The sequence below is a fragment of the Octopus bimaculoides genome, chromosome 1 (assembly GCF_001194135.2).
Source record: "Octopus bimaculoides isolate UCB-OBI-ISO-001 chromosome 1, ASM119413v2, whole genome shotgun sequence".
Classification (NCBI taxonomy): Eukaryota; Metazoa; Mollusca; class Cephalopoda; order Octopoda; family Octopodidae; genus Octopus; species Octopus bimaculoides.
Window position 1 is genome coordinate 159,370,896 of NC_068981.1, and position 16,989 is coordinate 159,387,884.

A 16,989-nucleotide genomic window follows, 5' to 3' on the forward strand; every position below is an offset into this window, starting at 1 on the left:
GAGAGAGAGAGAGAGAGAGAGAGAGAGAGAGAGAGAGAAAGTGTGTGTCTGTGTTTGTTCCTCCCTACCATTGCTTGACAACCGATGTTGGTGTGTTTGCGTCCCATTAACTTAGCTGTTCGGCAGAGGTAAATGATAGAATAAGCACCAGGTTTACAGGGAATAAGTCTAGGGGTTGATTACTTCAACTAAAGGGTGGTGCTCCAGCATGGCCAGTGTCAAATGACTGAAACAAGTAAAAGAATAAAAAAATACCAGAAGAACGTTCTGTATCACTAAACCAAGAAGGTTCTTTGAATATGTACAATGTATTTTAAGGCTAAATAGTAATTCTGTTTACATTTGCGTAACAGATATTTTGGTTGGATTATATAGTTATCGGTTTTACATTTCTTTCTATATTCAGCAACCGTCACAACATAGAAACATTTCTCATGGCACCAGCACACAATTTACTTACATTTTTTATGTTTGCCATGAATTTTTCATGAGTCCAGCTAGTCATTATTGTTATTATTATTATTATTATTATTATTATTATTATTATTATTATTATTAAGATGGTGAGCTGGCAGAATTGTTAGCACACCAGGCAAAATAATAAGCTGTTCATCTTTACGTTCAAATTCCACCGAGGTTGACTCTGCCTTTCACCCTTTTGGGGGTCAATGAAATCAACTATCCCCCTCCCCCAAATTGCAGACCATGTGCCTATAATAGAAAAGATTGTTGTTGTTGTTGTTGTTGTTGTTGTTGTTGTTGTTGTTGTTGTTGTTGTTGTTGTTGTTGTTGTTGTTGTTGTTGTTGTTGTTGTTGTTGTTGCTGCTGCTGCTGCTGCTGTTGTTGTTGTTGTTGTTGTTATTATTATTATTATTATTATTATTATTATTAGGCAAGCTGGAAGAATTGTTAGCATGCTGGCCAAAATCCTTAGTGGTATTCTGTCTGTCTTTTCATTCTGAGTTCAAATTCTGCCAAGGTTGACTTTGCCTTTCAGCCTTTCGAAGTCAATAAAATTGATACTAGTTAAGCATTGCAGTTGATGTAATCAACTTAACTCATGGCCACCTGAAATTGCTGGCCCTGTGCCAAAATTTGGAACCATTATTATTATGATTATTTGTTATCATCATTGTTGTCATCATCATTATCATTACACATTATCATTATACAAGCTGCATCAAAGTTTCTAGTAGAAATGTCAAAGGATAACAAAATTTTGCATCTAAAAAAGTTAACAGGTGAGGTACCATACAACTGAAAAAAACTGATAACTGTGTGTTAAAAAAAAACATTGAATGAGTAAGATTGCATTTACATGGAGAGGAATTTATGTGAGGTACCTAAGAATATGGTTGTTTGCAATTCACTTATTTTGGGGCTGCTAGGAAGTTGGTCCACATATTTGTTTGCTCTGTTTGATATCATTCCAAGTGCCCTGATAACAATAGATAACATTGTTGCTTTAAGGTACCACATTTTTCTGATAGCAATATTATTATTATTATTATTATTATTATTATTATCATCATCATCATCATCATCTGTTTGACTTTTGCTTTGTATTTGTACAAGTTGACTCCAAGTCCCACCCAAAGACCTCAAGAGACAACAAGTTAGAAGTTCATGTTGGTGTTATGCCTAAGGTGTCATATATTTAATTTTGCACATAGTATTGTTCTAGAGAATGTTTAAGAAAAAAATTTTAAAATTATATGTTTGTTTTAAAATTTGAGATTACATAGACACTATTTTACGTAGGATATGGACAGTTCCCAAGAGCACTATCTTTTGAAATTCTGCCATTTTGGAGTTTCCTGATTTCCGAGCTAGGTAGCAATCAGCCCCTTTTGCTATCATTCCTAGGGCATTCCTATCATTATTATTATTATTATTATTATTATTATTATTATTATTATCGTTATCATTATTATTATTATCATTATTATTATTATTATTGGCTAAATTTACATTCACTGGCATTTACCAATCTATTTTTCATTATCTTGCAACAATCTTTATATGCTAACTTTTGTTCCTGAAATATTTTGCTCAGTGGAGCTTCCTTTTATCTATTAATATCCAAAGTTTCAAACTTCATATTAACCACTGTACTGTCAATCATCTATCTCCTTGACACTTTTTTTCTTATAAAGCTAAAGAGAAAAGCAAAATGGAACAAAATCCAAGAAGTAGTGATATGTTAAAAAGCAACAATGTAGGACCGTGAATTTGCTGTAAATTAAGATCAGTAAATTTATCACAATCGTACAAGCTGTGTTATACAACAGGAAAGATTAAACATAGTCATCCACTCAACTTTAAAAGATTCCTAAATTATTCAGCAAGAAAATTAGGTGTGCTGTTAAAAGGAAATTACAAGGCAATTAATTATTGTGTTGTTATAATTAATTATTATTTTGCTATAAGGTGAAATGACTATAAAGTTGAGTGCTGTGCAAACATCATCCACAGTAACGAAGATATCTGTATAAATTGACTTTTTAAAAATGTTATATCTATAAACACTGGAAGAGACACTTCAAGATTGTAGAATATAATCCTATAACAAAAAACATCAAACTAACCCCAAAGAACCCCTATAACAAAAAACCTCAAACTAACCCCAAAGCAGGCATAAATACTATATGAATAAAACTAGAGCAGAAGTAGTGGGTAATTTACAAAAAGAAAAAAAATTGTATTAGACTGCTAACTTAATAAATATCACCAAATATTCTACATCTGCAATACACAGAACAATTTAAAGTGTAAACTTAATTTTGAAACATGAATTTTTCAAAATGTCTACTTAAAAATTAATTTATGCTGAAATACTTACCTGGTAAAACCTCCTTAATTTTTAACATCTTCCAGTATTCTCCATGAACAGACTTCCCTGAAGAATCCGTAATGTTAGCATCAAGAAGATCAGAGTCATGTTCTCGAATGAAATGCTCCTCATAGTCTCGTATGTCATAGCAAACAAAATCACAAAATGAGCATCGGTAAATTCCTTTAAGGCCAATGTCATTTTCACTTTGGTCTTCAGGTTCAGTTTTTATAGATGTCCCCAAAACTTTCTCCAGGCTTTGAGAAGTGGACATGGACTGGTTTGGATGTATGAGCAAACTTTCAACAACAGAAGATAACATACCTAATGAATCTACACCCTGTGGAAAAGTTTGTTCCATAGAAGAGAACTGAGTCTGATTCTCCAGAACATCTTGGTTGTTACTACTAGAGCTTTGTTTATCTGTAAAGCTTCTATCAGAGGTATCTTTTGTCTTTTTTAGTGGAGGGAAGTCTTTACCTTGTTCATTAACAGTTTGATCAGAACTGCTCGCATGAACTTGATTTTTGTCTTCTTTAGACTTACAAGAAAGCTTTTCGAGTGAAGTGTTTTCACCAGCAGTTAAGGACATATTATCAGCAGTTTTTTTATTATTTTTACTTGAGTTAAACTCCTCGTCTGAATCTGAATCAGACCAAGAGGTTGTCAACTGTGGTTGATGGCGTACGGCTACAGGAGCATGTCGCTTACGCCTCTGTCGAGGAGCAGACTCGCGGTCAGAATTTGGCTCACCATCACTAGTTACATCTTGACTCTTTGTTTCTTTATCCAGTTCATTGTCAGAAACCTCTTTTGGAGTGTCACTAGAAACTGGTGACAGCCGTTCTCCTCCCAAAGGATTATTTGTTGCATGAGATCTTAAGTTTGGTTGGGTACTTGGCTGAGTAACACTATTATCGTCCGAGTCTGTTTTACAGTTATTACTATTATGGGAGCTGTTTGTGGTAGCATTATTTGTATCATTGTTGCTAGAATCTTCTAATAAAGAAGTGGGGGAATAGGCTGAGGAGGAAGAAGAAGATGTAAGTGAAGATGGTATAGAAGAATAACTGGACACTTTCTTTGTCGAAACATAGTTACCATTACTATTTGAGGTACAATGAGATGATTCTCTTTTGAAATTAGGAGACAATTTTTGTTGTGGTTGTTGCTGCTGTTTTTGGTGTTGTTGCTGTTGATGCTGTTTCTGATGATGGGATTGTATGTTCTGATGTGATGAATGTATATTTGTTTGTGGGGGTATTGGATGGGGTAGAGGTTGTGAATGTGTAGGTAGAGGTGGGAGGGTTGTGAGCTGTTGCTTGTGTTGTTGTTGTTGTTGTTGCTGCGATTGATGATGGTGTTGTATCTGTTGGTCAGAAGACACACTTCTATCAGCAGTATCGACACGTGCACGATGTTGGTAGCTTGAGCAATGACTTAAGAAAGCCGCACGTGCCTGACACTTACAGTTACACACCTGGCAAAAATAAACAATGTTGCCACCTTCTCGGATCAGCTTAGTGTACTTACCAAAGTCATGTGTGTAACTTGGATTTGACATAGCACTATGGAAGCCAGAGGAATTTCCACCTCCATGTAGCCGAGTGTTTGATATCAGAATTTGATCTGCTAGCTGCTGAAGACGTGTTATATTTTCTTCCATTGTCATTTTCTCTGGTTTCACACTATCTTTGACAGAATTTACACTGATCTTGTTATTGCTGTTACTATTAGTGCAGCCATTGCTACTGTTATTATTAACAGATATATTTGTACCAGTACTACTACTGCTGCTAGCTACACTGTTACCATTAACATGCCCAAATAATGGTGCAGAGGGTGCCAGTTGTCGCTGCTTCCCATGGACTGAGTCCATGACAAATCGCGACGTCCGGTACTGCATCGTCTTGTTGGGATCACTTATTGTACACTGATTTTCTGTACTGATTTCAGTTCCACTCTTATTGGTAAATTCATCGATAGGCGAAGCTTCAGGAGAGTCTAATTCAGTATCAGAAGTTTCAATGCCATGAGAAAAACGGCAATGTGCACGGAGATCTTCTTCAGTACTAAAGTTGAAATTGCAATGTTGGCAATCTTTATAAGATTGCTTTTTTGTTAAGTGTTGGTCATTGACATGGCTAATGAAGCTATCCCGTGATGTCAGAATAGATGGCAGAGTTGTACACAAAGTACATTTGTATAAGATTTCAGCAAATTTCATCAAGTTCTCAACAGAGTGTCCAAGAACTTTATCAAGTAGAAAGTTTTTCTGATTACTAACATCTGAGGATTCCTTAAAACAACTTTTAGATTCTTGACTCGTAGAAAATGTTTGGTTCCCACCACCTTTTGCAGACATGGTAAAATCCACAGTGGAATTCGACCCGTTAAGAAGTAATTTTGAAGAATTTTTATAGTTTGGACTAAAATTACAGGAACTGAGATCTTTGACATCTTCAGTTTTGATTTTTATATGGCATTGGTTTGTAGAATCAACAACAGAGTTTGAGCAACTGTTGGTAAGATGGTTATACATGACAGCATGCATTTCTGGAGAAAAACTTTTAAATTTGGTAAAATGGAGTTTGTAGTGTCATTGAATCCACAGGATATACTCAAAGTGAGAACAACCTAGAAAGACAGAAGAAAAAAAAATTATTAACATAATCAATTTTTAACTGATGCATGAATATAAGTAATTTCCTTTTAAATAATATATCCATCCATATCTCTTTTGAACTGTCCAAATGCAAAATTCACTTACCATATTTACTTGTGTTTACCCTTATGTGTAGAGGCGCAATGGCCCAGTGGTTAGGGCAGCGGGCTTGCAGTCATAGGATCGCGGTTTCGATTTCCAGACCGGGCATTGTGAGTGTTTATTGAGCGAAAACACCTAAAGCTCCACGAGGCTCCAGCAGGGGATGGTGGCGAACCCTGCTATACTCTTTCACCACAACTTTGTCTCACTCTTACTTCCTGTTTCTGTTGTGCCTGTAATTCAAAGGGCCAGCCTTGTCACACTGAATATCCCCGAGAACTATGTTAAGCGTACACGTGTCTGTGGAGTGCTCAACCACTTGCACGTTAATTTCGCGAGCAGGCTGTTCCGTTGATCGGATCAACTGGAACCCTCGTCGTAAGCGACAGAGAGCTAACACCCTTATGAATCCCTATCTCTCCTTGTCCACAGTTCCTAAATCTTGCACACTGTTCTACTACTTTCTGTTTTATTCTCCTTCCTGAGCCATGCCTATATATAAACCACGTTACCCCTTTGCATACTGGTATTTCCCATCATCTGCACCCCCATCCTTGTTCATCACTCACTACACTAACCTCTACATTCACCTGTTTATGCCTTCCTCACACATCCCCTCCCAAAATTAATTGTCCTTGTCCTCTTTTATGCTCACCTTCCTGTTTCTTGTTCCTTAAAAGTTTGCTCTAAAAACCCATCACTAACTTCTCATCTCCTTTAGTCATATATCTCCTCTATAGCAAGACACCTGCAGTTGTCCCTCTATCATCCTTTAGCCTTTTGACACCTGGCATACAGCCCCTCCCAAATATTTTTCCTTAGTAGTACGAGCTTTTTCCTCCCTTTCCTTGTCCTCCATCTCCATTCTTTCCTATCTTGCAAGGTACATGACCACCTCATTAGTGCCCATGCATGGAAAAAGCACCCAATACATTCTGTAAAGTGGTTTGCATTAGGAAGGACATCCAGCCGATAGGATCCATAGCAAACATGACATCAGAACTCAACACAGCTCTGCAACTTGCCACTTCCCTGTCAAACTATTCTACCCATGCCAGCATGGAAAACAGGCATCAAATGATGATGATGATGGTGATGAATTTGCACCATTTTATACTTAATTTTAACTGAAAAAAAAACAGGAGCACAACTTATATGAAGGGCAAAGCTAATATCAAATTTAAATATGAAGGGAAAAAATTTTGTACCAAGATTTAAAACTAAATTAGGGGTGTGACTTATACATGAGTGTAACTAATGCACAAGTAAATATGGTATATTGTGATAACTGATTCACAACTATACTTCTTAAAACACAGACTGCTTTCATATTCCAATTTAATCAAGGTTTAGGTTTAGGAAGAATTCAGCAAAATATCTCTAACTTTAGATATAAATTTCTTAGTATATTATGCTGATATTAACTTACCAAAATATCATAAAATGATTTATGTTACAATAAAATATTGTTTAATTAATGAAAGTTTATGAATACTTCAGCACAAGTTAGTATCAAAACAATTGAGATTTTTTACAGATATTGAAACAAATATTGCTTTATCTGATTTCTCTGATCAAACCCCACCCTGCCCAAAAAAGAAGAAAAAAAAACACAAAAAAGCAATATTTCAAGCATAGAATTAAATGATGAGTACAATCAAATCAAAGATACTGTAAAGATTACATGAAAATACAGGAGGACAGAAAGTAGTTGACATTTATAGACTGAATTGGGGGAGAAAAGAGAGGCAATCTAGTATAAAAGCTACAAATCACACAACTAAGTAACTATGGTAGTAGAGTTGATGATGACAATATCATTGTCTTTGTTGTTGTTCAGCCCCTAATCAGACCTACCTGAGTAGGTCTACAAGCAAAGATGTTCCAACCATGACCATCCCAACTTTTTTTGAGTATAGTGGGTATAGTAATACATTATCTAGTGTGTCTTTGCCTTTTTGTTTTTATGATGGTATGGTATGGTTTTAGGAAAATGACAGCAACAACCAGCAAGTCAGGTGGCCACATGCAGGCTCCATTAATGACAATAACGATGATGATGATTATTTTATAGATATATATGTATGTATGTATGTACATAGGAACATAGGCACACAGAGGCGTGTGCACACACACACACACACACACAAAGAGAATAATAAAAAGGATATAAAAATACATGGAGTGTTAAGTTACAATTCTGTGTCTCTCAGTAATCACTAACAAATATTAACACCCATCACAGTTAAGAAACGCTATAACAACACCGCATCTGTTTGGTACTTTCAATCTTCACCTTATCCTAATCTTCACCCTTATCCACTGTGGTAAAATTTGTGAAAGGAGAGTAAATAACTTTGCAGTCTGGCAAAAGAGACCGAAAGAATAAGTACTATTCTGGGGTTGATTTCTTCAACTAAAACCCTCTCAAGTGATGCTTCAGCATGGCCACTGTCAAATGACTGAAACAAGTAAAACAATAAAATAATATATATTATATATATATATATATGATATGACATGAGTGTGTGTGTGTATACAACAGGCTTCTACAGTTTTATCCTCCAAATTAATTCATGTAGCACTGGTTGGTTTAGGACTTAAGTAGAAGACACCAGTTCAATGTGCTGTGCAGTAGGCCTGAACCTGAAATCAAGTGGTTGCTAAGAAAGCTTCTTAACCATACAGCCATGCCTATAGGTAAGTATAAATCTTATATAAATATACATAATTAAAATATAAATTTCATTTTATGACTCTTAACTGTGAATGGTTGAAACATTACAACAAAAATGTTAAACATAACATTCATGTTTCTAATCGATAAATTAATGTCTACAATTAAAAAAGTTAGATGAACATGTTGAAAATATTCTCTCTTGTATATCTACCTCTCAATATAATCACAATGCTCTTCACTATGAATTTGAATTTCATCATGACAGCCATTTAAATTCTGCATAAATAGGCTTTATTTTACTTAATACAATATCAATTAAAAAGTAAAAGTCTTGAATTTAGGCAATGTTATTATTCATAGGAGCATTGTTAACAAAAACGTTAATATAGGCACAAGCATAGCTGTGTGGTAAGAAGCTTGCTTCCCAACAACATGGTTTTGGGTTCAGTTCCACTGTGTGGCATCCTGGCAAGTGTCTTCTACTATAACCTTGGGCTGACCAAAGCCTTATGAGTGGAGATTTGATAGAAGGAAACTGAAATGAGCCTGTCGCATATATATATATACACACACACATATATGTATATAGATAGATAGATATACATATTGTTATTGGCATGGCACTCCGTCATTTACGACGTCGAGGGTTCCAGTCGATCCGATCAACGGAACAGCCCGCACGTGAAATTAACGTGCAAGTGGCTGAGCACTCCACAGACACGTGTACCCTTAACGTAGTTCTATGGGAGATTCAGCGTGACACAGTGTGACAAGGCTCACCCTTTGAATTACAGGCACAACAGAAACAAGAAGTAAGAGTCAGAGAAAGTTGTGGTAGAAGAGTACAGCAGGGTTCACCACCATCCCCTACTGGAGCCTCGTGGAGCTTTAGGTGTTTTCGCTCAATAAACACTTACAACGCCCGGTCTGGGAATCGAAAATGCGATCCTATGACCGCTGCCCTAACCACTGGGCCATTGCACCTCCACAGATATACATATATATATATATATATATATATATATATATATATATATGTGTGTGTGTATGTATTTGTGTTTACATCCCTGTAACTTAGCAGTTCGGCAAAAGACTCTGATAAAATAAGAACCAGGCTTACAAAGAATAAGTCCAGGGGTCGATTTCTTCGACTAAAAGGTGGTGCTCTAACATGGCCACAGTCAAAATGACTGAAACAAGTAAAAGAATAAAAGAATACAATTTATGATGCTTTTGAGTTTGATGCAATTCTCAGGTTGTCTTCCAGTGGTTAGCAATAAAGTAAAAGTTTAAGCAGAAAGTTGAAAAGTGGATTGGGAGACAAACAGTAAAATATGGTTGAGGTGGCAACAACACAGTCATTCAATCTACTAGAAATAGCAGCCAAATCTCACCCTACTGTCTTACGAAAAGAAGAACAGAAAATATAATGCACCCAACTCTCACATGCAAACACACACACACACATCATCAGCTTTCATCAGCATTTATGTTGGCTTTTCCATGCTGATATATTTAGGATGGTTTTGCAAAGGATTCTCATTAACAGCCCTTTTAGATGCCTCTTATGATTCATAGAGACACAATGCACCAATTCTAAAACAGATACATACTTGCACACACACATAATATAATGAATGACCTGTTCCTTGGAGTTGTTGCCTTCATTCAAACACATCTAACCCATTCCTCTCTCTCTCTCTCTCTTCTCATGCCACTTGTTTTATCTATTGTAACTTATGCTCAATCCTTCTTAAAACATTATCTTCTGGAATCTTCTCTAGGTTAACATCCTCCCTGTAGGCATCAGCTCGCAATGGTTTAAATGGAATGTTAATGACATCCATCTTATGTCTCAGAAGACTTGCAAAGGCCATAAGACATTGCCTTGTCTTCCTGACTCAGCAAGTAAAAAATAGTTTGGATTTGGATCGGATTTCCAAGGAAGCGATAAAAAACAGCTTATCGCTTCCTTGGGGAAATCCAATCATTTTGTGTGTATGCATATTTTTGTTGTTCTTTTGTTGTCATCTAGTGCTGGACAAAACATACAAAAAAAGATAAAAGGATTTAAACAGTATTCTGTCATTTCAGTAGAAAATGCAGACTTTGTAAATCTGTATATAAACTAAGAAAAGATACTTCTATTACGTCTGAATAATTTTTCTACCATTATTAATTTATATATGAAACATTTTCATTGAGTTGTATGTTTTTATTGAGGCTACACATGCACAGAGGTATAATTACTCGCAAGCACCATTTAATTATTATAGATGCCAGGAAATTTCTAAGCTAAATACAGTCCAATTTATTTGGAAAACAACTTATTTCTTAGTTACACTTATTCGCTGTGCTTTTTAGGCATCCCATTAATGTGGATGACAGTCAAATGACAATTTGATCATGAATTTTTAATAAAGAAGCTACCAAAATGTTGCAAGCTAGATTGACCAGAACAAAGACAACAAAAGCTTGCAGAAAATAGAAGGTGTGAAACAGCCACTGTCAACAAAACACACCAGAACAGTGGCACCAAATGTGTGAAGAAAATAGATTGTATGGAGTGAACTGTTGCTTGCAAGAAACATTAGAGCATCAACAAAGACTTGAAGAATATAGAATGCATAGAGTTAACCATTATCAGCAAGAATCTGGAGTTCAAGGATAACAGCAAACTTACTTTATGTAGAGCACTTAATGTAGGCAACATAGAACATGTCTACCAAAGAAGAGCATCAATCACCTCAAAATAATGAGATGAAGGAGCCTTTAACTCTGACCTAACTTATGATTATGGATCTCACAAATATTCTCTATTGATGCCATATAAAAATTGGTTCTAGGTGAATTTGTCTACAACAATTCGTCTGCAACAATTCATCTACAACAATTTATCTGTATGTGGTTGTATGTGTGCGCGCGCGTGTGTGTGTGCGCAGATGAATTGTATCCATAGATAAACTGCTGTAGATGAATTGTTGTAGACAAATTCGCCGTATACCATAAAATTTGTGCACCAAGCGTGTAGCAAAAATGGAGACACTGAAATTTGTTGTTTAGATGGTACAGTCCATCTGAGAATGTTGCCAGAATCTCCCAGTGCTTTTATGAATGCTGCTGGAGTCCAATTATTTGCTTAAAAACATTCAGGCTTATAACTGTGAATTTCAAACGATATCACTTGGAGCTATTATCATCCATGAAAGAAGTTTCATACTGACTCTCAAAGTCCTGGGACTGGAGTACCACTGAATTGATTCTTTACTTTCTCTTCCTAAAGCTATATTCTATAGCTGATTTGAACAAAGATATGAGAACCATCATAGTTTAAAGTTTAACTCTAAAACTGCATGAAATGTGACATTCTAGAAAAAGCTATATAAGAAGTTTTAAATTTTCCTTTGAAGCAACTCCCTCATTGAGCTTCAAAAATGCTGGTTGGTGCTGACAAATGTCCTAATGTAGAATATCAGCAAAGATTTAATGCTTCAGAATGTAATGCACTAACCATGATTTGTATAGGAAATGAATATGATAAGAGAGAGATATTGTCATGAAGAGTAGAAACAGTAGATTTCAAAACAATGAATAGGACACTTGTGGCTTATGGTGCTTTTCAGTTTGTTGTTATATGAAATGATGGAGGAAATGGACATCAATCTGGTGTTCTGTTCCTCAGATTAAATCAAAACAAAAGTTTATCATGTCAGAATTTTTATGCACATCTGCCCAACTCAATTAAATATTATCAAGATTTATTTCAGCAATATGCTGCTGATATATTTTTGCAAAGGTGGAATCTGAAATACTAAATTATATAAGAATTCAACAAAAGGAATTGAGAGCTGATTTCTATATCTACCAGCAAGACATTAACAATGCTGCAGAAAATGGAAAGCCTACCAGTTATGCATCCTACCATATAGTTATACAGTGAATCCATGATGCATGTACAAAAGAACTCAACAGTGATTATACATGTGATATGTTGGCTTGCCTGGCTTGTTCATAACCTTTACCTATAACCTTGCAAGGCCACCATGAGATCCAGTCCTTGTTGTGGTGTGGTAGCTTGTGTGCTTCAATGACTCTGAGAGCTGTGCCATGCTGGACAAATCAAAGAATAAGGGCCAGACTAATATGAACTGCCTCTTCTCAGAGGTAAAAATAGGTGCATGTAGAGTCAACACCCCTACCGAGAAAAAAAAAAAGAACAAAGTTACAGAAGCACTGATGACAATCCAAATCCAGCAAGACCTGGGAGAGGAATGCCTTCTCTAACACAAGCAGAAAAGACAGCCCAGAAGTGAGAACTATGAAGAAAAGTTGTCAACATGATTTTGTAGAATGTTGGAAGTGAATGACACTGCTTGTATAGCCTTCATTTACAACTACCATGTCATGTCAAGACAAGGAGACAAGCACACATACACTCATACATACATACATACATACATACATATATATGTGTGTGTGTGTGTGTGTGTGTACAGCATGTCTCTTTCAGTTTCTCTGTACTAAATCCATTCACGAGGCTTTGATTAACCCAGGGCTATAGTAGAAGACCCAATTTGTCATGCAGGACTGAAGCACACAGCTATGTGCACGCGTGTGCATGTGTGTGTGTGTGTGTGTGTGTGTGTGTGTGTGTGTGTGTGTGTGTGTTTTATGAACATTATATGGGCTAAAATAGATTTGCCAACCCATTAAATTCTTTCTGTTTCACTGCTGAGCTCATGCAAGCAGAAAAACTGAGATCTCAAGGTACAAGAAATGTTTGCTTATATCAAGAATTTATGTAATTATATTTTCATATGTATACTGAATATATATATTTCGTATATCACTGTGTATGTTCTATGAACCTTACAGAGACCAGTATTGATCACGCTGCAGCAAAACACAAAACAGAATATTATGAGAAATATTTCTAAATATATATATATATATATAATATAAAATTATGCTCTTGACCAAAGTGGAGCACTATAATGTAGAAGGAGGTGAGTGCAATTTTAAATTTATCATTCACAATTCTTGGTTAAGAAGTGAATTTCACACAGAAGCACCACAATTTGATTACTTAGATCATACCAACCAAATAGAATAGATTTGTCAGCCCACAAAATTCTTTCCACCTCATTGATAAATGCAGGCTTGTAAGAAACTGGAGATTTCATCTCCAGGGGAAAATGCTTGGGTCTATGACAACCTTTTCATGTATCTATGTATATTCCTTATTACTGAACATATACTTATATATAAGTATGTATGTATGTGTGTGAGCCTCTGTGTGTGTGTGTGTGTGTACACACATATACATATGAGAGGACAAATAAAACAAAGTGGAATTCAAATTATTATTATTATTGTTATTATTATTATTATTATTATTAAGACAGTAAACTGGCAGAATCGTTAGCGCACAGGGAGAAATGCTTAACAATATTTCATCTGTTGCTACATTCTGAGTTCAAATTTTGCCGAGGTCAACTTTGCCTTTCATCCTTTTGAGGTCGATAAATCAAGTACCAGTGAAACACTGGGGGTCGATGAAATTGACTAGTCTCCTCCCCTAAAATTTCAAGGTTTTGTGCCTTCAGTAGAAAGGATTATTATTATTATTATTATTATTATTATTATCATTATTATTCTTTTCTACTCTAAGCACAAGGCCCAAAATTTTGGGGGAGGGGGGCCAGTCGATTAGATCGACCCTAGTATGCAACTGGTACTTAATTTATGGACCCTGAAAGGATGAAAGGCAAAGTCAATCTCGGCAGAATTTGAACTCAGAACGTAAAGACAGACAAAATACTGCTAAGCATTTTGCCCAGCGTGCTAATGTTTCTGCCGGCTTGCCGCCTTATTATTATTATTATTACTATTAAGGTGGTGAGCTGGTTGAAGCATTAGCACACTGGGTGAAATGCTTAGTGGTATTTCATCTGCTGCTACGTTCTGAGTTCAAATTCCACCAAGGTCAAATTTACCTTTCATCCTTTCAGGGTCAATTAAATAAGTACCAGTGGAGCACTGGGGTAGATGTAATCGACTAGCCCCCTCTCCTGAATTTCAGGCCTTGTGCCTATAGTACAAAAGATTATTATTATTGTTGTTGTTGTTGTTGTTGTTGTTGATGTTATTATTATTATTATTATTATTATTATTTAATAAGGTTGACTCAGCTCCATATTACTCACAGTTTCATGGGCTCATAGGACCCTCAGTTAGCTAAATATCTGATGAGATAGTTTCATCCTTATTTTAATTTTATAAACAATATTGACATCCGTCTTTTAGTAACTTTGTACACTAACGCATTTTTTTACTATTATCTACTTATTCCATAATGCTTTAACCTTGTTTACTATAATGCTATATTTTTAGATTGTAACTCTTAATAACTATATTAATACCGTTAATGTAGGGATTAATTTACAGATTTTGTCTCTTTATATATATTTTCATTTGTCATGTTTATGTTTATTCCTTGAATGATTTTAGGTATTTTCTTAGGGATTTGACCTGAAGAGTGACTGATTTTGGGAGTAAAATCATTTCCCCGTTCTAATGAACTCAGATAGAATTTGCTTATGATTTTTATATAGTCCTATTTCAGCCATGAAATGCGTGTAGTCTATGTACTAGCACTAACTTTTTACATTTATACTTCCATATTGTATATTATCGTATTAATTTTTACTGTCCAATTTAGAAATGACTTTAAATCTTTTAAATTAATATTTCTATGATTTATTTATATGATTCGTATGATTTATTTATGTAATATGTTTGTTTAATTTAAATTTTTAGATTAAAATCTTAGATATATTAAGATGGTATATGCCTCACAGCACGGATTTGGACAGGTTCTGAGTTGACTGAGTTGTAGAGTGGTGGTTCGTCTCTAAATTAGTTATATACTCTAAATATTATATATTAGGAAAACCGGTATAATATTATACCGATTTTTGCCTGTAAGGTTGGAATAAATTTTTTATTCCCTAATATTATTACTATATATACTCATATATATATACATATATATACATATATATATATATATATATACATATATATACATATATATATATATATATATATATATCATCATCATCGTTTAACGTCCGCTTTCCATGCTAGCATGGGTTGGATGATTTGACTGAGGACTGGCAAGCCAGAAGGCTGCACCAGGCTCCAATCTGATCTGGCAGAGTTTCTACAGCTGGATGCCCTTCCTAACGCCAACCACTCCGAGAATATATATATGAGAGAGAGGGAGTATGTGTTTCGTATTTCTTCCTTAGGCAAAATTCTTTCCATGTAAATATGGATCAGTTTTTCTTTCAGACGTGTATTAAAGATATAACTTTTTGAATTTAATCTGTTTTGTTAAGGATTTTAAATATTTTATCAGTTTTATCAATTTGGAACAATCGCATTCCGAAATCTATTAATGCTTGAATACCTTCATTGTCTGATCATCTGAATGGAATGGTAACTGTATAAACATGTTTTCCATACACTTTGCAATTGGTCATGCAGCATCATGGGAATATTCTTATAACTGATATAATCATCAATGCCAGATATAATATTGTGCAATGATATTAAGCTTCTGATAGAAGTCATGGTTTATTTCACATGTGCTGTATCTGTGAGTTGATTTTTGATTTGTGTTTTGCTATTAATAAAGCTTCCATTGTAAATGTCCTTACATTTGTTAATTTATATTCATTTTATTTTTGAATGTTACATATGATGGTACTGCAATCAGCTAATGATTTTTCTATCTAATTTTGCTCCTTCATCATCACCACCACCACCACCTATACATACATATACATATATATACACATACATATACATATATTTCTCTTTTATTTTTCTCTTTTACTTGTTTCAGTCATTTGACTGTGGCCATGCTGGAGCACCGCCTTTAGCCGAGCAAATTGACCCCGGGACTTATTCTTTGTAAGCCTAGTACTTATTCTATCGGTCTCTTTTTGCCGAACCGCTAAGTGACGGGGACATAAACACACCAGCATCGATTATCAAGCAATGCTAGGAGGACAAACACACACACATATATATACATATATACGATGGGCTTCTTTCAGTTTCTGTCTACCAAATCCACTCACAAGGCTTTGGTCGGCCCGAGGCTATAGTAGAAGACACTTGCCCAAGGTGCCACGCAGTGGGACTGAACCCGGAACCATGTGGTTGGTAAGCAAATGCTGGCATGGGTTGGAAGGTTTGACTGGGAACTGGTGAGCCAGATGGCTGCACCAGTCTCCAATTTGAGTCTACAGCTGGATGTCCTTCCTAACACCAACCACTCCAAGAGTGTAGTGGGTGCTTTTACATGTCACCAGCACGAGGGCCAGTCAGGCAGTACTGGCAACGGTCAATGCTCAAATGGTGTTTTTACATGTCACCTGCAAAGGAGCCAGTCCAGCGGCACTAGCAATGCCCTCGCTTGAATGTTGTTTTTGACTTACCACTGGTACAAGTGCTAGTAAGGTGACGCTGGTAACAATCATGCTCGGATGGTTCTTTTTACGTGCCACCAGCACGGAGGCCAATCTACGGCCCTGACAATGATCACGCTCGGATGGTGGACTTAGCGAATACATACATACATATATATATATATACATATATATATATATATATATGTGTGTGTGTGTGTGTGTGTGT

The 16,989-nt window shown here is 35.6% G+C and overlaps 1 protein-coding gene across 2 annotated transcripts in view; it reads right to left on the minus strand.

The window, feature by feature from the left end:
- The window catches only part of LOC106884427 (uncharacterized protein DDB_G0283357), a 114,219-nt gene that overhangs the window by 50,410 nt on the left and 46,820 nt on the right, over nt 1-16,989 (minus strand). For both annotated transcript variants that reach the window (XM_052972212.1, XM_052972211.1), the window contains exon 2: nt 2,843-5,470. In XM_052972212.1, coding sequence (XP_052828172.1) covers nt 2,843-5,387 — 2,545 coding nt within the window. In that variant the 5' untranslated portion in view covers nt 5,388-5,470. The remainder of the gene's footprint in view (nt 1-2,842; nt 5,471-16,989) is intronic.